Below are 24,442 nucleotides of genomic sequence, written 5' to 3' on the forward strand. Positions count from 1 at the left end.
GCAAAAGACGAGGTAAATTAGATAACTACATATTAACTTAAACTCTTTTCTGCCTACTTACCTTCTCTCTACATATATATTTAGCATCGCTGTAGGTTACGGGGTGAGGAGCCAGAAGTGCAAATGTGAGTCTGATCAACACATTTGTTCATATAGTGAATAATGGATTTTCAGCTGAGCATTTTTGGGGAAAGGAAGGCACTGTTCATGGAAAAAATTAGCATGCCATCACACACACACAAAAATCCTTCCACAAGAGAAGTTTTCTACAGGAAATTTTGATGGGCATACGGTAACCATAACTGGTTGATATTGGAATAGGGCTTCTAGGATGTATGCAAGGAGAAAAAAGTAAGCTGTAACAGTACAGATTCTGTGTAGCTGGAGGTAAATGCAGGAAAGAAGAAGCAAAATTTTTAAAACGGGTAGAAAACAACTCGTTTCTCATGCCTGTCCCAAGAACAACAGGCAAATAATTTCCCCACTACCGTATTCCCTGCAATATCAGCACTGCGGTTCATTCAGACACGGGTTAAGTTCATGCAAACAGATGTAGGATATTCTATGCCAGAGCGAGGGAATGCATCTTACACAACTTTATGTACCCCTTCCAAACCTGACCCTATCTGAAAGGCAGCTTATCTTACACCGCAGATTGACACATCTCATCAGATATGTGCCCAGCTGGTTCGGTGCCCCGTATTTTGGCACTTCACCTGATCTGATTAAGTCGCTCGCTAGCTTACACTGCTGCTCTGTGAAACTCCTTAAAGAGTTAGGAGATTGCCAATAAAAAATTAACACTGGCACTTATATACATAAACATATCTGAGAATCAACATCGACTCCTTTGTAGCAACTGTGTTAGAGTACAAGCTAAACAAACAGCTAATAATGAACAAGCGAGCCCATGAATTTATCCTCATTTCCTGCTCACAAACTGCCTGCCAAGATACTGTTGTTTCCTTTGGTGTACTTAGTACTGCAAATTATTTGCCAAAATATTTCCGTGGATACTTCCAGATTTACAAATTGGTGGTCAGATTCCACCCCCCACCCCCTCGCCTTCAAAATGCGATACGTGAATTTTATACAGCCGCTCTGACTGCAGAAAGACAGTAAGTCACATAACACGTTTCTGTTCACTGACTGGAAGAAGCTCATTTCAAAAATGAAGTCACACATGCAAAATATCACAGCTGCAAATTTGAAAAGAGAAGAGAAGGTGGAGAAGAAAGCAAAGCATCTCGTGTTGACTTAAAAACCCTTATTACTGCAAACATTCTTGCTGGTAAACTCATTTCTGAGAGCATTTCTGCAAACAAAAGGAGTTCTAGTACAACCAGAGCGAGTGTAATTTAACATCTGAATTAATGTTTATCATGTTTCAACTTTTCAGTATTCCCTTGCTTCTACTCGGATGTGAAATCCTTCTGGTGTGTAAATACTAATGTGTTTCAGCAGTTTCCGAATAATTCACATTCTTTAATGTGCTAGTGGCTTCCACATCAGTACAACAGTGCCTCCAAGGTAGAGACTGGGAAAAAGATAAGACAGCCCTTTGGGAACATGCTCTCTCTCTCTCTAAAATCTAGCCCAGGCTGCTGGCTCCTTCTGATTTCAACCAAAACACTTCCCTGGATCACTGCTCTTCCTGAGATCCGCGAGAAGCTCAGGATGAGATGCTTCCTACCCTGTAGTTTAAAACCACACAGCGACTGTCTTCATCAGAAATGAGACTGAATTAGATCTGAGAAAGCAGATGTTATGACCACATCAAACTTCTGTACATGAGAACAGCCTAAGCGAGGAATCCCGTTTCCTTGAACAAACTGACTAAAGGACCCTGTGTTTTTCTTTTCTGGTCTAAAACCAAAGGTTTGCAGCACAGCTCCAAGCTGACTATTTAATATTCTAGAAATTCACACAAGAGGAGCAACAGAAGCATTGCCACGGGTAGCCACCACCACCTTCTTTCCCCCTCCTGCCAAAGAAAACAACAGTTTTCTTTAAAAAAGGCAAAATTCACCCACATTAGAAAATGGGACAGTCCATGGGGGCTGGACAGCAGGTCAAAGCAACAAATTCAACGAAGATTAAAAAAAATGCTTAAGCTTTTGACAGTCCATGAGCTCCATCAAACCCAAGGGTTAAGAAGTTAATTCAAACCGAGTTACCTAAATCCTGTTTGTCCTCCTTTCTGGAGCTCTCAATTCAATTCTGACAGAGCCTCGGAATAATTATCTTCTCCCGTAATAAAATTTCCTCTTTTCTCCTGTTAAAGACGGCTGCCACCGCACCTCTGCCAGCGGAAGGGACTGTCTGAACACCCCTTCACCGTGACTTGTGCACCAACCTGCACGTTGGTTTTGTTCTCTGCTCCTGGGGACAGAGGTGCACGGATGACCAGACCAAAACTGCCTGGCTTTCCCAGGAATTCGGGACAGCTGGCACTAAGAAGTCTTGCAGATGTGGAAGAAAGATTTTTACAGCTTTGCCCACAATAAAATCAAGTGAAAGAGGAGACTTGCGTATTTGGGATAAAGGGGGAAATAAAAAAGACCCAACCCGTTCGGAGTCCAATATATTGGAATCTGATCCCTGTTACACAGATGGAGGGGCACTGTAAGTAGTACGATGGGGAAAGCTTTTGGGGGACTTCGTTTGTTTTAACATTTCCAAACCCTCCAGTGATGAGAACAAAGAAAACCCTTCCTGGTTTTAGTCAATCATTTCCCCTTTTTATGTTTCCAGCAGCCTAGTTTTGTACCCCTTTGCCCTCTCACTATTCTCCTTTCCAAACATAGATGGGCGTCCAACAAGGGAGAAGGAATGGGAGACAAATTGACCCCCTGCTCCTCCCAAGGCAGGACCTCAGAACTCTTGAGGGATATTAAGAGACAACCTGCAATCCACCTGATCTAAAAAAGTTGTTAGCCTGTAAATGAAAATTATTGAAATAAGCAGTGTGACAGTGTTCTTCTATCAGAATAGCATCTTGTGAAGAGATGCAGCCTCTTATAAGAGGATCTAACTAGGTAAAAAGCGACTCCTTCAAATACCCGTCTCCAATAAATTCTTTTACACAAATAACAGTTTTGCTAGATAGATTGCATATTGCCTATTAAAAGTTATCTTGCTTATTAAAATGGTATCAGGCAATCAATAAAGGTTCAAAATCCAGATACATAACAGGAAAAAAAAAACACACACTCATTTTAACTGTAAAGTCAACATATTTCAGCTACGTCTTTTAGTTTCTGCTTGGTCTCCCATTTCAGTAAGATTTAACCTCTTAAGGAAATGGTTTTAAAAGCAGTTAAAAATAATGATTAAATTATGGGATTTACATGAAAGAAATCCTAGGCCCATTCATTTTTTAAATCATGGTAATTTGTTTTTTAAAAGGTGTTTGAAGTCCTTGAATCTACCTCTTGGCACCATTAAAAAAAAGTAGCTTATAATCCCCTAATGTACTTAAATAAAGCCTTCAATAGTTTAAATTGTTATTAAACATCTTTTGGGATTATAATTTTATGTTGCTTTTTTTTTTTGCCTGATTAGATGATGAACGTGAAGATCATCAAACACTCATCATGTAACAAACTAATTACATTGCATAATCCCCAAAATGAGGTTTGAATCCCAACATTTTAAATTAACCTGGATTTAAAATGTGCAGAGAATTCACAATGAGTGGACAAAATACTTGAAAAGACACCCCCCTAAACTCCCTGCTCCTAAACAGTTTTAAACAGAAAGGTACAATTCCTGGGACAAAACCATACTATGGGTTGAAGCAGAAACTAATCCTGTTGCCACAATTAAATTTACACAGATCTCGTTGTAGGCAATATTTTTTTTTTCCTTCCCTTCCTCCAAGCTTTTCCTTTATTTCGCAATCCCTGCTGAGGGCTATACATTACAGCGAGGAGATCTGCTTGAAAAATGGTGGTGAGATGTGATCCCTGAGTGTAAAGTGATCCAAGAAATAATATTAAAAAAAAAAAAAAAAAAAAAAAGAGGGCCTGCAAAATTTTGCCATGCTGCAGCACACCCTGGAATTACCCTCAGGGCAACCTTGTGGAGCCCAGCTCCTGCACAGGAACGCTTTGCCCCAGCCCCTCTGATGGCATTCGATATTCACCTGATGCCTCCCCACAAACCCCACCTAATTTGGAGCTCAGCTTCCACAGACTGGGGACATCCTCACCTCTTCACCAAACTATTAGTAGCCTTTTTTTTTTTTTTTTTTTTTTTAAATAGTAAAAGGCTGTGCCTTGCACTTCAAATTTATGGCAGTTCCCTAAAAACAGATTTCACAAACATCAAAATTTACAGGCTGGTGTAATAACCTACCACCATAAATTTCAACAACACCTATGGCTTGCCTAACTAATGGCCAAGCGAGGCAGCTATTCCGATGCGGATATGAATAAAACTTCAGTCAGAATAGCAATGGTTAAAAAATAAAAACTGCAAAGTCTTAAGTGTAAGTCTGGCTACCACTTCTCATATTGTTTTAGCTTATTTTTGTTGTTGCTATTCTCAGGGGGAAGAAAAGGAAGGCAATTTGGATGAATTTATCCCCTGAAGTGTTTCAGAGCATACTGCCTGCGTCCACAGAGGACAGCGCTTGCCTACCCTTTGGGCATACGTCAACTCAGCTCTGCACATCAGTCAAAATAATGGGGGGCTGCAGCATGACACTGAGCCGGAGCTATTGCCCAAACAGTTCAACAACCGGAGAGGCTACGGCCTCGCATTTGATTTTTTCTTCAATAAAGAAAAAAGAATTTCCTCCTAAGTGGAAAATGAGAACTAAGTGACAAACCTTAGGAAATGAAGTCAGTACACAGAGGAAGGCTTAATAGTCTTTGGGATGAAATAACTGCATAGGAGGAATTAAACCAGCCTATACACTTTTAAAAGATTGTATTAGACCTACACTTATTTTAAATCTTTCCAACCATTAATCATTAGTATGACAGACACAGCAATTACTGTCTATTTTGTTTAATTCCATGCCACTGATGTGAATTAATATTATAATTGTGAGAAAAATCCTTTGCCCCTGAAAAGGAGGGCTCCCAAATAACAGCACCATTAGGAATTAGCAGTGGTCAAGGGGATGCTGCATTTTGCCTTTAACCACTGCTCGTTGCCTCCCTGCCATTTCACAGATGGGAAAGCGAAGGCAGGTTAAGCACTGGGGGTCAAAGGGAGAGATGGTCTGCCATGACATGTCCCTCACCTGTACAGAACCACCTCCCGGCTCTCCTCCCCTCCCGCTTTAAAGGGGACCTTGTGTCCAACCTAGGGAAGACTAACAATCGATCTCACTAATTATCAATCAATGAATAAGTGACAGGGGATCTCTGGTTTCCTCGGCTGACCATTCCTTGGGGTGACCTCCCTCCTGCAGTGAAGCCCAGCTGGGGACACCATCACCCCAGTCTTCGGGGATATAAGAGCAGTCACAGGGCCCCAAAATCAAAAACAAACCAGAGTCTTAATTTCCTCAGCCTCTCAGCTCCTGCGACCTGATGGCAGCCACGACTTGGGCCTGGGTGTGCAGCAATCATCGGGTTTCTTTCTATGTGGCCAAACAGTGATTCCTGCACCTTTTAAAGCCACTGACAGCAACGTCCTGGGACAATGGTTGCAACACATCTGTCCCAGGCTGCCAGCAGAGACATTTACAGCCAGGTGAGCACCGAAGATCTGCCTGCCTCCACCCCAGGAAGCCCTCATGAGGCTGCTGCAGAGTCTGGGCCCTCGTGTGGGCCTGTGGGGGCACCCCCACCACCTGCTAGACCTCCACACGCTGGGTTTTTGACAAGGGCAGCACCCCAAGCAGCTCGCCTGTTCAACACACTGTGTTGCTCCAGCACTGGCTATGGTGCTGGCTCTTCCCTGTTATCGACATGCCTGCTGGAGGACACCTTCCTCCCCACACAAGCCTCACTGCTCTTCTGAGGGCACGAGTTCTCTGGTGGCTTCGCAGCCTACGAGGTTGTCCGGCCCTGCTTTCATTTTAACTGTCCCTGACCCCACCGAGAGTCATTTCGAAAGGCCTGTCCCAGGTCCTAGCAGAAGGTTGGGCTTGGGTGAGTGAACCAATTCTGCTTTGCTGGGTGGATCAGACAAGCCTGGAGCTACTCTGCTGCTGCCACAAGAAGCTGCCCTGTAGTAAAGCTGTGTGCTTCACCTGGCTGGGCTTGGACTGTACAGGGGATGGTGGATTTCGAAAAACAAGCTTTAGTTCAGTGCTGTAAGGTAGAAAACGCAGTGGCTTCACTGCATATATCCTGGGGGTTCAGTGTTTGAGCTTTCCAGAAGGGCCCACCTTACAAGCAGAAAGTGGTCCCAGGTGGTGGCTCCAAAGGACACCTACCACCACCACAGCGAGCTCCATGGGCACTCTCATTTTCTCTTTTGCACAGCATTACTGCACAGCAAAAGAGGGAAAAGCTGCTTTCATCCTACACTTAATCTGGACAAAACGGGGCCTGTTCTCTGGTCCTCACGCTGTTCAGGAAGCCAGCTGCACGGTCAGGGGAAGCCTGGGCTCCTTCCATAAGGGCTTTCAGGAATCACCCCTGCTACCTTCTGCCCTGCTCCCAGGAGTAGGTTTTGAGGGTGGTAGCTGGCCCGGGCTAAGAGCATGCCAGAGACTGCTCAAGCAGTTTGGTGTTACAGACAGTAACGTTCCTGGCCTGGGTGATGTTTAATTTACCAGCACAAACACAGCAACAGGCCGCTTCCAGGAGAACTTACTATGAGTATTAACAATCGTAACATATACTACTTAATTCAGCTTTCCTCAGCTGGGAAATACAGGGACTGATGTGCTGTTGCTCAGTGTTCCCTGGCACGCCTCGTTGTCACTGTCCTGACTGCAGAGCTTGCAGGGCATCTCCTCACACCAGAACCTGAACTAGCTTCATCATGCTGGCCTGAGCATCACTGCTGGCACAGCATCTCTTTTGGGATGGACTGTTTTGTAGGGTGTAGATGCCCCTAACCCCACATCTACCTCCAGAGAGACACCGGGCTGTCAGCTTGAATTGGGACAAGACCGAGGATTGAGGAGCCACCGTGTCTGCACCAAACCAAAGGGGACCTGGGCCTTTGGGAGTGCTGCACTGAAGGCGGCAGGGACAGGGCTAAGGAGCTGGCAAAGCTGAGGCACAGCTGATGCAGAGCCTGGGATTAACTTGGAGACATCTGAGGCCCTCTCCAGCCTTGGAGGAGGAGTGCTCAGGCATGAAGGTTCATTCATAGCAAACCAGGGCCGCGTGGGGCAGGATTCCCTGCCTGATCCCCGTGCTGACAAGAGTCACGGCAGATATCTGGTTTCTTGGCGCAGCGGGGGACAGAAGGGCGAGCTGCGTGAGCGCTTCCTCCACATCAGGAGCATGCCCTTGGCTGGGCTCCACCGGGGCTGGGCAAGTTGGCCGGCTGCTGGCTTCACCCTGACCCTACCTACGGGCTGGGGGGAGAGTCAAACTGCTGAGATTAGAGGCCAGAGCTGTTCCTCACTACTGCCTGCAGACTGCAGGCACCCCTCGCCTGGGCCTTATCCTGCTGGCACAGAAAGGCAGACAGAAAATCTCCAGCCAAAGGCTTAAATCCCCATAGTGGATGAAAACACAGTGTCAGATCACCATAATTTGATGAAAAAGAAGAATGGCATTAGAAACACTTTTCTAAACGCTAACATTAGTAGGTGTGGTACACAATATAAACTCTTTAAAGAAGCTCCAGCATTCAGCTTAACCCTGCACACCTGTCCAGAGCTTTTTATTTCTAATCCCAGAAATAAATACAGGTAGCTGTGGCAACAGAAATAGCTGCTCATCCCCCCACCCCTTTATGATGTTAAATACAGTGGTAACTTACACTCTGGGAATGAGAACGTCTCACCAAAAAAAAATTATACTTTTCTATTAAACCAGATACATTCAGACCTTTCATCGTGAAGCTTCTAACTATGTTCTGACAAACATCTGAATAAGGTCTTTGTTTTCTTGTGCTTTGTTTTTAAAGCTCCCCAATTATTTGCTGCGGCTCTCTGGAGCACAGACCCAGGGCCCAAAAGCTGCTCTCTGCTCCGAAGCAGCGATTCCCACGTCAGCGAGTGGGAGCTGCAGCTGTGCGAGCAGCGGGGCAGGACAGGTCTCCGAGGTTATTAGTATAAGCTCAGTCACACTTTGCGGTGACGTCCTGCTAACAACTGCGACTTGAACCAAAAATCTAAAAGCAACACACACAAAAAAAAACACCCCAAAACCATAACATCATACGCTCCATGCTCTTCCCCTGGCATCTAGCAAAGAGGCAACAGCTCTGCTCGGAGAAGTTCCCTGAGCTGCCTGTCAGTAACACAATACGTATTTTTGCTTTCTACGACTACTACAACTATGACATTTTCCATGTTTTATTTTGCATATGTGATCTAGAGTTCACTTACTGTTAGATGCTGGAACAGCCATGCCCTCATGATATTTGTGGCTACTTTGGGAAAGATGCCACGCTTTTTATGTCGCTTTTTGTCCTTATCTGGATCATCATCATCACCTGTGCTGGGGGAAGCTACACTGTTGTCCAAGCCGTCACCTGTAAATATAGTGAATCAAATTTTGACTTATGCTACCTTTATATACTTCAGCCGAAGCCTGGCTTTGGGTATAAACTGCATGAATATTTAAATGAGGTATAAATTCTTTAACACTGTAATTCACCAGGGGTTTGGGGACGGGGGGGAAGAGACATGGGGAGAGGGAGGGTCTCAGGACTGTGTCCGCCCAGTTCTGGATTACCCTGAAAGACAGTGCAGCCATTCCTGCCACTGGATTCAGCACTGTAACCCAAAACCAAAAAAAGAAAAAAAAAAAGAAAAAAAAAAGAAAAAAAAAAGATTTTGTTTTCTGCAAAGCATCCTGCTTGCAAAGGTGGAAAAAAATGGCTTTTCTTCACACTGGGTCACTTCCCAAAAATTAATCCCCATCAGCTATTTTGGCTGAGGTGGCAATTAGAAAAGCATCAATGGCGTCCCATACCCATGACATGTGCGAAGCTGGGTGCCGCGTCCCGCTCTGGGATGTGAAAAATGGTGTGAATGCAACTTTCTTGCAACATCATATTCTCTTCCCAAATTCGGTAACAACCACGGGATTGGTCCACCACTTAAGTCTTTTCTAGACATCCAGCGTACCCTGGCTTTTTGATGGGACGTGGGTAGCTAACTGGCCTCCCCTCCGCCCAGCCCCAGCCTAAAGCAGTTCATACTGGGATAAGTAGGTACCAATTTGACACACATCGTAGGAATTAACACCCGGCTTTGTGCTGACGCGCCGCCACATCCGTGCAAGGTGTCTGATCCCGTTAAACAACAACTGATCCAAAATGAATTTCCTTAATGCAGAGAAGGTCTCGGACACTTCTCATCACATTAGCAGCGTGTCTACAGGAGCACGTAACTGCATAGCAGCCAACTTTGGTATGGGCTGATGGGCTAGCAGTGAGAGGAGAAAAAAAGTTGCGGTGCCCAGCCAGTTTGCATGCCGTTTTTGTTTCAAACCCTGAAAGCAGTTTATAAACAAGTCCATATAGAAATTCAGTTTTTTCATTCCCTGCATGTGGATTGAACCATGTAGCTTGGCTTCTAAAGACACTGCATTTGTAGCAGCATGGAGTTGTGATGTTATTAGGCAAGTGGTTTTTACACCCCTGGGCAAGGATGATCAAGAAAGTCATCTGAATTAGGCTGAATCAAAACTATCTCTGTTAGCGATCAAAAAAACCCACCACCACCAAAAAAAAAAGTATGTAGACTGTCAAAATTATGATTTGTTAAACAGCTTTCAGCACAAAAAGTTATTATTAGCATTATATTTTTAGTACCGTACTGACTGTGGCAAATTTATAATTATCCTTATGACTTGGCCTGTGTCTTTAATGATATGGTAACCTTGAGTAGTTATAGAAACAAACAAGATTTTTATGAAGAAATCAGATATCCGATAAATTCTTTGAAAGCCCAGTATGTAAAAAAGGGCTTTTATACAGAGAAGCAATTCACCACATAAAATAATAATTCATAAAAGAAACATGAGCAAAGGAAACAACTCAACAGCATTTAAAATTCCACGGGCTAATCCACTTTCTGTCTGAGAGAGGCAAACAAGGAAAAGAAAAGTATTACGCATTCATTGATTAAAAATGAAAAGCTTCTAACCTAATGACACTGCCTTTCACCACCTCCCTACAATTGTCCCCCCCCCCCTTTTTTTTTAAATACACTCTCTCCTCATTTCAAACCCCCTTCAGATTAATTTAGCAGGCATTGCCTCGTGCCTGACGGGAGGAGGACTCATTGATAATTTATGGAAATATCTACTATAATCCAAGGGAGATGACTTTTTTCCAGCTTTGTGCATCAATAGATAATCAAGGCCTTAAAGCAGCCTGAGCTTCCCATTACCTCGGGCAAGAGAATTCCTGAAAGCATGCCTCCGGGGCACCTGAATTATATCCTCCATTAGGGGAGGAAAAGCTTTCTGCATTCCACCTATAACACTCCCCAGAACCTTTCCTGTTTATTTCTGCTGTATGAAAGCAGAAGCATTAGGAACAGGATTTTTTAAGTGAAGACTTATGTAGATACAATGGAGAAACCTTTCAAGCGCGAGCCAGATCACCTCCTTCAATCCCTGGCAGTGACCTATCCCAAATAAAAGGTTTCTGTTACATCATTAGCTCAAGCCAAAAACAGCCTTGGCTTAATGCACAGTTTGTTCTTCCTACTGTTTTTAGGCAAATACTGCTACTTTACTCCCATCTGGGAGGGAAATTACACTGCTGGGTTGTAATCTAAGACAAGATTTTCATTGGAAGCAAATGCTTTCAATCCAGTGTAAATACTGGTGCATGTTCAGAAAAGCCTAAAACAATAAACCCTGGCCCCGTCCGACCCAAGTCAGAGAAAGTGAAAGGGAGGGAGTGGATAATAAAGCGCCCGGCTATCCTAAAAGCAAATTCTTCAGTACACTTTTATAAATTGTTTAACCTCTTCCACTTTTTTAAATTGAAAATTGATCCTGTAAGGACTAAACCACAGAGAGAAGTCTAAATGGTCAATTGTGGATTTTAGTATTTCCATCTACTTTGCAACTTGATATGCTCACCTCTGTGAGGTCTCCAGAGATCCACCCCCTTCCCCTTTTCTTCCCCCCTCTTTCCAGAGATCACTAAACAAACTTGAAGAACCACTGACCAGCCACACGGTAGCAGCTACGAACCACATTTGTAAAATGTCAGCAGCGACTTTGTTCCTGAAGTTGACTTCTCCTGCCGCCAAATGAAGGCGAACTGAAAAGGTGGAAATAATCATAGAAATGATGCTAGTCCATAAACAAGCTTACAGCCTCATTAGTATAGCGGGAGGCTCCGCTGGGTGATTTATGCTTGTTTTGCTGATGCCATGAGGAAATGCCATAGGGCAACTTTAGCCAGCTGCTAATGGTTTCTGACAGCTTCTTAGCAACTAGTGCAAGCAACGCCGTGGCGTTTGCTAGTGACAGAAACCGAAAATGTCATATTATCTGCCCATGTGTCACCAAGTCCGTGTGGCAATTAACTAGTAGGCCAGTGACTGAGGGGCCAGAGGCTCTTAAAAATGGCCCGTGGCTATTCGGGGGCAGAGCAGGCGTGCTGCTCACATTTGCGCTGCACATATGCACGGCCCTAACGCGGCAATCTGGCCCTCGCTGCCTCGGCCTAGGCCACTGATGAGTTTGGTCCGCTCGGGTCCTTTGTCTGTGGAGGAGCTCCCAGTTGCCTTCTCTTTAGGCACCGCCTGACATTATCAGAGGAACTGCAAGTAATCTGTCCTGATATGATCGCTGGCAATGGCGCTTTAATTGGCAATACCTGATTCTCCGGTTCCGAGCACCGAATCCAAAGGTGCTAGCTGTTTTTCTGCTCTCTCACAAATTAGTCTGAAAGGATTTAAGATCACTGAAGCAGACTCATTGCCTGTCAGGCTGCTGGGAGCGCAGCCGCCCTGCACAGCAACTAGACACTATTTAAAAACCACCGAGGCTGTAACAAGCAGGAGGAGAGCCTCGGCTCCACGCTCTGCTTTCCGAGCTATCAAAACCATGCGCTATATGTCAAACTGTCAAACCTTTCAGCGTGGCCATTCGCCCTTTCAAATAATATTTAAGAATTGTTTTTACTAAATTTTATAGGCCATGGTCTAGTGAAAGAGGCCAACCGACAAAGAAAGGAATTTGTACTACAATTCGTCCATGGACGATTTCTTGCGGGACCTGGGCCCGTCCCCATGGAGCGAGGCAGGTGACCTGTGGCAGCTCCCGGGCTGCTGGGCAGCTCGGATTTCAAACACGCTCCACTCAAACGTCCCACAGTTGCCTATTTAAGCACACCCAGGCATTTAGGCCGCGCTATCTTGTTCCTTTCAAGACAGGATAAAGCGGCATTTATCGTATTCAGGCCGCTGAATGGGTCAGGCCGGCCATGCCAGCAGGGGCTCCTCTCACTCGCGTCCCCCTCCTCTCCGCGGTTGCCTCCTACAACTTCCCTTCCCCTCCCGCTCCCCAAAACTGGAGGCAGAAGCAGCAAAGGGCAACCGAGTTTATAGCGGCTCCTCCAGCCGTTAATGCTCTCTTTGTCACGGGTGATCTGCCATAAACCTTTGTTGGCAAAATAGGTACTTCTGGAGAGCAACGCTGCGCATGTGCTCGCGTCTATTGCTGGTCACTGTTGCAAAAATTAAGGGGCAACTGGAAAACTTATCCCTGGGTTTCACACTGAACCAAAGCTAAACCTCAGGCCCTGCAGTGTTGGAAGGGCAGGGAGAATAGCATAGCTTGGTCCCAATTCCAGATCAGGGAAGGCTGGAAATTCAGATGTCCTCATAACCCTGGCCTTTCAAACGCTTACACGTGATGTGCTAAGTCTCTCTGATTTCATGGAAACTACTCACCTGCATCAAGTTTAAAATGCTCCCGAGGCTTTTTGAGGGTTTGGATCTGTCTGGGGTGCAAACGAGTGCCCAAACCCGCCAGCTGTGTGGCACAGGCAGTATGGTGTGTATGTGTATGCAACACAGCGTTACTCACAAACTGCCCTACCATGGTCTCCACTCGTGAGCAAAGGCAAGTAGAATTTGGCTCCCTGTCCATGACACATCCTAGTACACTCCTGACTTTAGAATTAATGTGGCTCTTCAGATCAACAACACCTTTCCTTCAAATCTGAGCAGCCAAGAGACAACTATCGCTGTCCCACAACGAATATCTTCACCAAATGGACGCAACAGGTTATTTCTCACTACAAGTAGCCCCGTCTCATGACCAATTCTGTATCTGCCCTACAAATACTTTTATATCACAGAATAAACGTGACTCTTAAAAAGCCTGCTTTTTAAAAGTGAAGAGGTGTTTGGCCCACGGCAGTGGCTTGGGACAGGCTGAGAGGAGGGCATCGGTTTCACAGCGAGGCCTAGAGCGGCACGGCCCCCCAACCCACTTCACAGCTGTCACAGTCCACTTCTAGATAAGCATCTAAATCCATCGCTTTGAGGAGTTCACAGGAGAGAATGTGCCAGAAATGCCCCCCAAAGCCCTGCAAAAGACCCAGAGCAACTTTTAAGTGCACCCTGGACTGTGTGGCTCCATTAAGAGAGGGCTGAACCAGCTTTCTCTGAGAGGCTCCAAGCTCCCTAAGCTGAACTTAGTTTTATGCTTCCAAATCTCTCCTGTTAAAAGTAGCTTCAGGCTTTTGGAAGAACTTTAAGGTTTGCACATACTTTCGTGTTTAATAAGCTAATATAATTTAAATATCCACTGACTTTGGACAAAAACTATTGTCTTCTGCGCTAGACTCGCAATGTTTTTGGTGTTACGAACAGAAACACCCAATATGGTGCCCCCAAATTGGTGGGCTTTTCAGTAGGGTGATTATTATTTTAATTCTACTAACATTTTCTTTAAAATGCATTTAGATATGAGTTCCTCAAATTCCTGCTTTTGATAGGAGGAGAAATCCTACATTGCCTAAGCCAAATACTTAACTGTTCACTGGTGAGCCACAGCTCTGTTAGCTCCCTTCTCTTTTAACCCCTCCAAGAACACAAAATGGTTAGGTAACCTTTCCAGTTACTGGAAAGGAAGATTCATTAATAACTTTGAGTAACATAATGTACTAGAGAGATATAAGTGGCAAAATGACTTTCTTTAACCTTTCTTCAATGCTCTGTGCTAACTTCGAATAACTATTATAATTTCTACACCTTTACCTATGCCACCCCTTTACAGAAACACATCTTTAGTTTGCTGGATATCCACACACCAACCATGCTGACTTTCCACCAAGCAAGAACAGGTCTACACGTGAAATGCAATTTTCCTGTAAGGTACAAACTATGAACTCTCAGAAAGCAGATCCAAGGGTGCAATAAGGTGTTGTTTTGTTGTTTTTGTAAAACAAGGCCAAGAGTGAAAGAGACATGCCACAACCTGCTGTTCATGGACTTAAAACAAGAAGTGCCATTTCACACCGCCAATATTGAATGGACTTGGGCAATCAAAGAATATGGAGAGGTTTTTTGGTTGATTGTTTTCTGACAACCAGCTCCAATTCAAAGGACGCGGTGAGCACAAGTTATACCCGAATGGCTTTGAGGTGAGCTAGCGTGGCTTATACTCCTGCCTACCAATGTACCAGAGCAAATAAACTATCAGAAATGATCATTTCTCCTTACAGCAAGGAGGGGAAGGAGGAAATGTGAGCAGCACGAAGGGATCAATGCTCAGGTATGCCAGGAGAGAGCTGGGAGGCACTGGCATGGTCTGGAGATGTATGCCCAGCTGCTAAAGCCAACTTGTACCTATGTACCTAACTTCAAGATACCCACATGACAAGGCCTGTCAGGTTAGTAGATTTCCCCAGAATACATTATTTTAAAATTTATCCACATGTGCATGTATAGCAGTAACCCACTATGACTCCTCTCAACCTGCCAATAACCAGGCAAGGCACACAAGCTGAGGATGGGGCTACAAGAAAAATGGCACATCAGAACACTTAAAATAGCTGTGCCATTTCTTTACTGGGAAAAACATTTTCTGTTAGTCTGGATCCACAATTAGTCAGATCTGATGGAAGAGCCCACTTCGGGACCTCCTGAGGTCAATGGCAATCATCTTGGTGCATTCAACGGGCTATGAAGCAGTCCCAAAAAGGATTTACAATGATGATGGAAGTGTGCTTGTGAATTTGAAATATGGTATTGACAAGGGACAGGTTTATTTTTTTCTTATTCCTTAAGGAAAAAGCCTTCTTGAATATACTTAATAAAAAGTTAATGAAGAACAACAAGGTTGAAAATGAACATTAGCAAGGAACAAACACCGTTGTACTTGGGTTTGCACGCATCTCTCAAGGAGATGCATCGCATGTTTCATGACGTAAACAGTGGGAGGTTGTCAGTCACAGATAGTATCCATATTTACTAGATACTAGAGGAAACATGTGCAAAAATATCCTAGACAAATATTCATAGACGGAGTAACCTGGACAAGGATAAATTACACTCTGGCATTTGACAAATTTTCAAAGTTTTTCCCTTGAATCATTGTACTTTGTTCTTTGGAGACAGGAGCACCTTTTTCTAGTAACTCGATCCTCCTTTTTGACTTGAATTCCCTTCAGGCAAACAACGAGCAAATTAGCTGTCTACACAAAGAGTAAAAACAGCATTGATGAATAGGGGAGGAGAAAAAAAAACACATATTTTACTCATTTTCATTTGTTCGGCAGCTTTTTACAGCTAAAACGAAGGAAACCTCCTTCTTCTGCACAATGCAGCACTTCTTAATGGGGTTCAAAAACTCCACTATTATGAGTAAGTTGTGAGATATTTCTGGAGCCAAGCATCTATGCTCCATATGAAATATTAAAAAGAAAGCAATTCATTGTATGGGAAGCAAACAACTTTCTGCTGCCAGCTACAGAAGTTTACTTTGAGCAGTTGGAAGCAAATACCCTACAGAAAAGAAAAGTATCTAGTTAAACAGAAAAACATCCTGCTTCAACTGAGAATTGTAAAAAGCTTAAACGTTTTTTTTTAACCTAAAAGCCATTGCGGCGACCCTACCGCTTCTTGGGAAAAGCTGTTTTTCAGTCATTCTCTGTTTTCTTCAACTATAGGTCTTTTTTGAAACATATTCTCTCCAGCCTCAGCTGGAGAGCTGGCCTTCCCAGCCAAGGGTCCACCAGCTGTGTTTTCCAGGAGAAGTCAACCGCATGGGGCTGACATGCAGGTAAATCCACAACTAGATTTGCTTGGACTTGCTCACTTATGAAGTAGGAACACAAGAAGCAGCAGGAGGAGCACAGGACTGCTCTGCTAAGGGAAACATGCCCAACTAATACCCCAAACAGCCACGAGGTCAACTTCTGTAAATCTCTATAGCTCCTTAACAACTGGCTCTATCTTTGTGTTTATCCAGCCCGTAAGACACCTGACTCGTGGACTGAGCACAAGCAGCTATAAGAGGCTCAAAAGCAAAGATCAGAAGCATATTAGGTATAAACTAAGGGACGCGTTATCTGTGGAAACAGTTTATTACAGTGGAGCATTTAAATAGGCTTCTTTCCTTAAACAGAGCTAAAACGCCCTGGGCCCTGCCAGCATGCCTCCTCCAGAGGAGGCGATGCTGTAGATTTCATGTTTTACAACAGGAAATACGTGCCAAAACCTTGACACTGCCCAAACCATTCAAAATTAGATTTTTCTATTGAGAAGAAAAAAAAATAAAAAAGTCAAAAGAAAACATTTCATTGTTGGCTGACACAAACCAAAACGCTTGGGTTTGTTGAGCCAGTCTAAAGCATTTTCTTTTGGGCCAATTCCAGACAAACTGATGCTGGCCCAAGCTGCAGTGTGCCCTGCAGGAACTGTAGCTCAGATGCTGTTTGCCCCAAATCCTTTTTTGTAGGACTGGATCCCATATGTCACATGGGTCATATAACTATAATGAATAGGAGAAATTTAGTCTAGCTGTGGGGTGGGCAGCTCAAGATTCCTGACCTATTGAGTCCACGCAAAACATTTTTAGTGGGAAGTTCCCATGTGTTTTGTTTCAAGTGAAAAAGTTCTTGCTTACATGCAGTGCATTTTCTTCTACTTCCATCACTCATACTTTAAAATAGTAGTAAAAACAAACAAACAAAAAAATCTTTTTCCCCTCAATCAGGAGCATCTGCCAACAAAGAGCAAGGCATGATTCAAAGAAAATTGACATTAAACTCCCCTCTGCATGCCATGGCAGCACCACGCGCTCCATTTCCCTACATAAAGCAGTCACTCTGCAGCTATCAAAGACAGAAATAAGAGGAATGGGAAAAAAAATGATCCCCCACAATCTACCTTTTGCCTTTCAACAGCAACAGCATCTCCGCCACCATTGCTAATGGTTCCATAAAACATCCATCACCTTACACAACCTTATAAAGGTCCATTGGCAACAGCCCGTTACTCAAACTCCAGTCACTGAAATGCCTTAATTGGATAATTACTGAAAAGACACCTGGCTTTAAACCTAAGCCAGAAATTATTCCTTTATATCTAAAACGAGAGGGAGACAACTTTTGAATTGTTATGGAGGGTTAATCCAAAATCCCTTGTGAGTCAGACTGCTGGTTCCCACCGCATATCCCCGTATCTCACAGCCATGGAAAAGGAGGCAGAGAAGCGGGCTGCCACGTCCACCTACAAGAACTACTTCCACGAAGTGTCTGTGAGGTCGGGTGAAGTCAGATACCTGTGTGCTGGCTGAAACTACTGGGCAGAGGGAGGCAGAACAACAGGGACACGGAAATCTTCCAGTACCTGAGCTCTGTCTGAACACGGCAGGAGCTGCACCCACAACACTTATGCTCCTCTTCTCTGAGCAAATGGTGGAAAGAGTTGTGATCGTGACCGAATGGACAGCTTTTGGACAGCACTGTGAGTTTCCTCCCCTCACCCTGTGCCAGCAGTGTCCGGCATGCTCAAAAGAAGCCTGCTTCACCCTCAGAGACAAAGCCTTTCACTAGAACAAGTGTAACGAGCTCAGGAAAATATCTTACAAAATAAGCAGCCCCCTGTCAGACCTTTAAAGGAAATAGTGGAGACAGAATTAGCAGTGTTTTTCTTAGGCTGTCCCCACCACTCCTTGCTGACAGTGCCCTAAATCCACTCCCTTGTTCTTCCAGCAAAAGCCGGTCACTCTGGAGGGCTGGTGACAATAGCGGGAGGCTGCTTCTCGGGAAGGAGGTGCAGAAGCCAAAAGAAGATAAGTAGATTTGACAGAGGCAAAGCTCACACCAAATTTTCTTCCACTTGACTGTCCCTCTCCAACACAAAAGGCAAAGCTACTCTGATGAGGTGGTGCTTAAAAAAGGCTACAATGGGAAAAACAAACCTGGAGCTGGGCTTTAGGGCTGCAGCAACAGCCCTGAAGTTGTCATCTTCAACACTGGTTGCTGGAGAAGACGGCTGCTTGTCCTGCCCAACTGCCCACATTTCCCTTGCTCTACACACTTGGGAGCAATCAAGCAATTACCACCACAGTCTCTCTAAAGATCGGAATCTACTTTATCACCCCCGTTAACATCCCTTGGGTGCAGGGAGGCACCAAAGGGCAGCCTGGGATACAACCTCGGTGCATCCAGAAGGATGGCACAAACCCAGCCCCTGCAGCAGAGCCTGAACGCTCGAGAGGGCTTGGAGGAACCCTTTGGAGAAACAGCATGAATGTGGAGATGGTCTCAACTAACTCAGCACCGAGGCCGAGCAACCTTCATGTTCTGACCCAGGAGCATGCAGGCACCAGCAGCTCCATCAGACGCTTCAGTCCTACCGAGTTAGCACGTCCCCTTGGGCTCCAGCTGAACAGATCCGTGTCACTGCTATGGTTTTGGTTTCCTGTGACTTTTCTATCACAGCTTCTGGTGTTCTGCTGTTTGTCTTCCAGAGCAAATATAATTTTGTTCGTTTGTTTGTTTGTTTTCAGATTAAAACAAACAAACAAAAGTGGAAATCGTCTGGAAGCAAACGTCTCAGAGGGTCCAAAACACACAACAAATGGGAAAGCAAAGTCAGATCAATGCTGGACACACAAAAACTTCACTTCACTATGACCTACCGGTACCCACGTGCCTTATTTTTACCTCTTTCATCTCCAATCACTACATATTCCTAGACATTTAGCTACCTGGCTCTACCTAGAATAGGCAAACTGATGGGAAGAGAGGGTAAAACTTCTGGAGTGCCGCAGAATCTGAGTACTGTTTGTGGCCCTACATCTAATGGCCTCAAAGATAGGAACCCACTGTGAGAGGGATGGAGGATGGGAGGGAGGAAACTCGATCATTTCCAGATAATCTCTCTTTGGCTCCATTCCTTCTGAGTCAGAACTCAACCAAAATCTCACACAACGATCAAAGCAAAGACACAACTTAGAAGAAAGCCACCAACTGTCTCAAAACAAGCAGAACAGAGCTCAAGCAACCCTCAAAAGATAAGCCCAGAAGATTTCTGGGATCTCATTTTGAATTCACGTGGTTTGCTGTTATCTCTCATAGTAATGGGGTAGTAGAAACACGTAGTCAGAAATACATTGTATGCTTTTAGCTACATGAGGTACTTTATGACATAAAGGAGTAACCAAGGAAGCTGAAGAAAATGTCAGCTTTTGGAAGGCTAAAAGACATAGGGATCCGCCTCCTGTAGGCAGGTACAGACCAGAAGGAAGAACAGTCCTGCCCCCCACCACCCAAAGACCTGCTTCTCTACTGATGAATTCTGTGTGAGGACACACCACGCACACGCTGCTCCTCTCCAAACACCAGCAAGCTCCTGGTGTCCTTCCTGGGCACGCAGTATGAGCTGGAAGGGTTTTACAGGCACTGGTTGCTGCATGAAGGGAAAGACCGACTTTTCTAAGCATCCTCTAAGTGCTGGGAAGAAAGAAGAGCGGAAATGAAATGGAAGGAGCAACCTGGAAAGGAGAAAGGAAAAACGGGAGGCCCTGGCTCAAAGGAGAGTGTTCACCACACCCTCAGCCATGCCTTCATCTATAGAAGATGTTTGCTTTTACAAATCTTGGAAAAAATGTGGTGTGTGAGCTAAGTCAGCCCCTAGGCAGATTTAACTTGGATGACCTGCCCGTATTCTGCAGATCACCATAGGTCTCACTGACCTTGGCACTGACACAAGGATCACATTTTCTCATGGATGAATTGCTCTGGAATAATTCTGCCAATGTAGTAGGCATAAATAGCCTTTTATTTAGCGCTGGACAAATATGATCTCTCTTTCTGCCTCTCGCCTCCCCATACAAAATCTATTTATTAGGATAGGGATAACCCCACCCTTAATCAAGGTCTGGGTACACATCTTGAAGGCCAGACATAAGCTTGGCTGCTTCATGCTCACAGCAATCCATTTTCAGATTTTGCCTTCAACATGATGCACTTTGGAGTTAACTGGTTGGGTTTATTGCTTTTGATTGGAGTGGTCAGCTTGCATATTTGTGGATTAATACTGGCGGGGGAAATACAGATCAATAGTGGGAATATTCAGCTTCAGTCACTGGAACAAAACCCACAGTCCTCACCTTACAGGCAGGTTAAGAGCAGCTGCACTAAACCCAGTGAAGTCGCACTGAGATAAGCAGAAAAATCACATCTCGGGCTTGCGGAAAATGAACCAATTTGGAAGGAACAGGTAAACAGCGTGTTCTTGGACAGGAGTCAGCGCAGTTTGGATGATGCAGACCTTTCCATCCAAGTCTCACTGGTTTGTGTGTCTGGTCACTTGAGGTCACGCCGCAGAGCTCCCAGGCTCTGCAGAAGCCCTGCACGCTTCCTCCCCACCGCGGAGGTGGCTAAAGTGGCTCTTAAAACCAGTCGTTACTCTAATGCCACCTGATCCTTAATTGCTAACGAAAAGTGGACTGAAACCACAGAAAGGGCTTTCTGGCACAGGCTAAGGAAGTATCAGTTCTGAGGTCTGAATAATATCCCCGAAAAACATGAATCAGAGCGGTCCTTTCACGCTGCATCTTGATAGAGGCGGGCGGGCAAGACTTAATGAGACTGTGTCGATGAAGACCATGATGGTTTTGTAGCATACATATGCACGCACTCAGACATGGTTAAAAGGGAAAGAAAATACTTGCAAACTGGTATTCAAACCCTGTGACAGTCAAATAAAGCCTAGTAAATACTACTTCCAGCTTTGACTGTCACTAGAGCAAGAGTCTCTTCTAATAAACCCACCGCGTGTTGAGCAGAATGGAAACACAATTTTCCACTCGTTTGTGAACCGCTTGCCTCAACCATACCCAACTTTCGCTGTATGGCTGACCACTTACAACCTAGAGCAAGCACCTCAGTCTCCAGACTAGGTCTCTAAGCCTTTTCAAGCACAAAAGGAGGTCCCCAGCCACACGCTCATACTCTTTTTCATTGCAGTGTTAGAGCAATAGTCACCGATGCCAAAACTGGCGATTCTCTTGAGACAGGAAAACGCTTTCACAAATATCTGCCAATTATCTGAACAGGCACCAACAATGCCAGCCTCTGAACCATTGCTAATCACACTGCCATTTTCTATGCAAAGCAACTTTGAGTTTTGTAATTTGTTTGAGCTGCCTGACCAGCTTCACCTGCAATTTGCGGTTTAGGCAAATGAGAAGGGAAGACGGAGATTTTCATCTGTAACCACAGGCTGAAATTCAAAGCTGAGCTAAAAAGCATTCTTACTTATGTCTTATTTAACAACTTGTACGGCAAAGATTTTTTGACACAACATCCGTATTTACAATGGACACGGTCTATGCAGTGACCCGAACAAGAGAAAATAGACCTGGGGAGGGTCTTGCAGGCATCACCACGTGGAGGCTCTCCTTCGGGCTCGCCCCTTCACCAACCCCAAAGGCTTGCAGAAAGCCTGAGGTTGCACGTGAGCACGCGAGGGGAGGTTCAGGCCAGCGGCTGCTGTCTCTGTTTGCTCAAAGACAACACAAGTTTCTATTCCCCCCCCCCCCCCCAGGCACAGACAGGGAGCTGAGCTGCAGATAAGGAGGTTGAAGGCTCAGAGCAGCCAACAAACATGCTGGCAAGCCCAACTTTCTGAGGCCCCGCAGGGCTCTGGGCAGGTTACAGCTCGTGGACGGCAAGCAGAACAGCTCGCAAGGAAGCCCCCCTGGGACATCCCTGGAAGCACCTCACTCAGCTCCATCCCCGGAGCTTTCCCTCGAGAGCCATCCCTCAAGATCCCAGATAAGAGCCACTGACAAGGTGCTGACTGAAAGCCCGCGCTGCTGCTGCCAGCAACCTGCCCTCCCTCCGCGCCTGCGAGCCTCCGGCGCTCCGAGCCCAGCTCCAGCCCCAGCCTTTGCACCGCAGCTTCGCAAGGACGTGAAGCCCTGAATTTCACATTTCTGGGGGCACCACTCACAATCTGGGGGTATCTTTTGGGGACAGACTCCAAAGGGAACTTGCTGATCTTTGATACAAAAATCAGAGTTCAATGTTCTGCATAAAAATTATCAAACAGCGACAACAAACACACACACACACAAAAAACACCTCATCGGCTAGCAAGGGTTGCTACAGATATGACTACAAAGGAAAATGGACAAATGAGCCTTTTGGAATGCATATTAGTGCGCTTAAATGGACCGAATGTGAATCTTGTTAGTTTGGAGTGGAAATAGGTTTAACTACGGTTTTACATTTAAAAGCAGCCAGGGAAGGGACGTGGAGAGAAGTCCCAACAGCTGCAGCGCCCGGCAGACAAAGGGCCCCGCGCCCGACCAGCACAACAAAGCCAAGCCCCCAGTTGTTTGAATATGGCCATTCCTACCAAATGAACTCAGCAACAGATTTTGTTTCAAGGCTTCGCTCCCGGAGCCTTTCATCTCATGAAAGACCTCGGTGCTGTTGAGCTGAAAGTTGAGCGAACCATTGCTAGCGAGTTTCAGGAGCCCATCGACTGGGTTTTGCATTTAAGTCCCCAGCTCCTAGAGTCATGCAAAAACCTCCCACCAAAAACCACACGCATTTATGAAATGAGCAACCTCCTGATGGTATCGAAAGCATGAAACCTGGCCTCCTGAGAGGTGGGCATGGCAATACAAACACAGTTTCCCCAGGAATAATATTAAATACATATATATTTATATTTTTTTCCATGCATGTCCGGATTTTTGCACACCTCAGATTACCAAAACAGGTTAGCAAGGACAAAGGGTTTCACAGGATGGCCATGCTGGAGGGCTGAGGAGCTGCAGAGGACACAGTCTCGCATACAAACACAATGCCCAAACCCATCCCCTGCTCTTCTGCAGCACAAAATGCTTTATCCTGCTTCTCCATACGGAGTGAAAATTTCCTTCCTAAAGAGAGACGAAGTTTTAACACATATTCATCCCCCCTTACTTGAGGCATTTAACTCAGGCAGTGAAGTTAAGCATCTGACTGCAGCGATTAGTCCTCCCAGAGTGCCTCCACAGTCAATGGAGAGAAACAGAAACTCTCCAGAGGGAAATTTGGGATTGAGATGACTAAAGGAGTATGTGCACTATTAGCTTTGAGTACTGCGCAGAACAGTAAAAACTTGCAAGCAGCGAGGCTCTCAAGGAAATGACGGATAATGAGGGCTGAATGTGCCCATCGCTGTTTTTAAACAAGGTCTGGATTACAGGGCCCCTTCTAAAATTACTCGGGATGGAAAGGCTGAATTTAGCTCCCATCCATTACCTTATCATGAGGATACAACCTCGTGCTTCCTGCCACTGGGAATCTGGGACGATGCAAAATTCTACCCCTTATCACCAAATCCAAATTAATTTCTTCTTCCTAATTTGCCTTATTCATTAAAAAAAAAAAAAAAAAAAAAAAGGAAAAAACCCCCTCCTTGTTAGATAGCTGAATTTATGTTTTACCAAGCTAAACTTAAGTGCAAGAAACAGGAAGCTTTTACTTGGAAACTGGAATTTCAAGCACTCTGTGGCAAACAATGAACTGGGGAGATAAAGATGCAATGGAAATGGTAGGGGACAGACCTGACAAGCTTCCTGCCCACGCTGACTCAAGAGCATGTGTCCTGCCATGATACGGAGCAGCCCCAGCGCCTGCTTTTATTTTGGTAATTGTATTTGTTCCTGTGAAAACCCCTATAAAAACAAGTCGGAAGACCAGACAATAGTCGACCCTCCATCTCTTATAGCCAGATCTTTTACTTAACACTTTAGCAGAAGATGTAATCAGCGGATCTTTGTCCATTTATACAATTCTCTCTGCTGCAATGAGGATTGTATTACACTCTCAAGCATGTGCACCAGCCAGATCCGAG

The 24,442-nt window shown here is 45.0% G+C and overlaps 1 protein-coding gene across 6 annotated transcripts in view; it reads right to left on the reverse strand.

Moving 5' to 3' along the window:
- The window catches only part of MEIS1 (Meis homeobox 1), a 106,056-nt gene that overhangs the window by 41,575 nt on the left and 40,039 nt on the right, over positions 1-24,442 (reverse strand). For all 6 annotated transcript variants that reach the window (XM_084284580.1, XM_084284579.1, XM_084284578.1 and 3 more), the window contains exon 8: positions 8,477-8,622. In XM_084284580.1, the coding sequence (XP_084140706.1) occupies positions 8,477-8,622 (146 nt within the window). The remainder of the gene's footprint in view (positions 1-8,476; positions 8,623-24,442) is intronic.

Source organism: Netta rufina (assembly GCF_964035555.1).
Source record: "Netta rufina genome assembly, chromosome: 3".
In the NCBI taxonomy this organism is placed as follows: domain Eukaryota; kingdom Metazoa; phylum Chordata; class Aves; order Anseriformes; family Anatidae; genus Netta; species Netta rufina.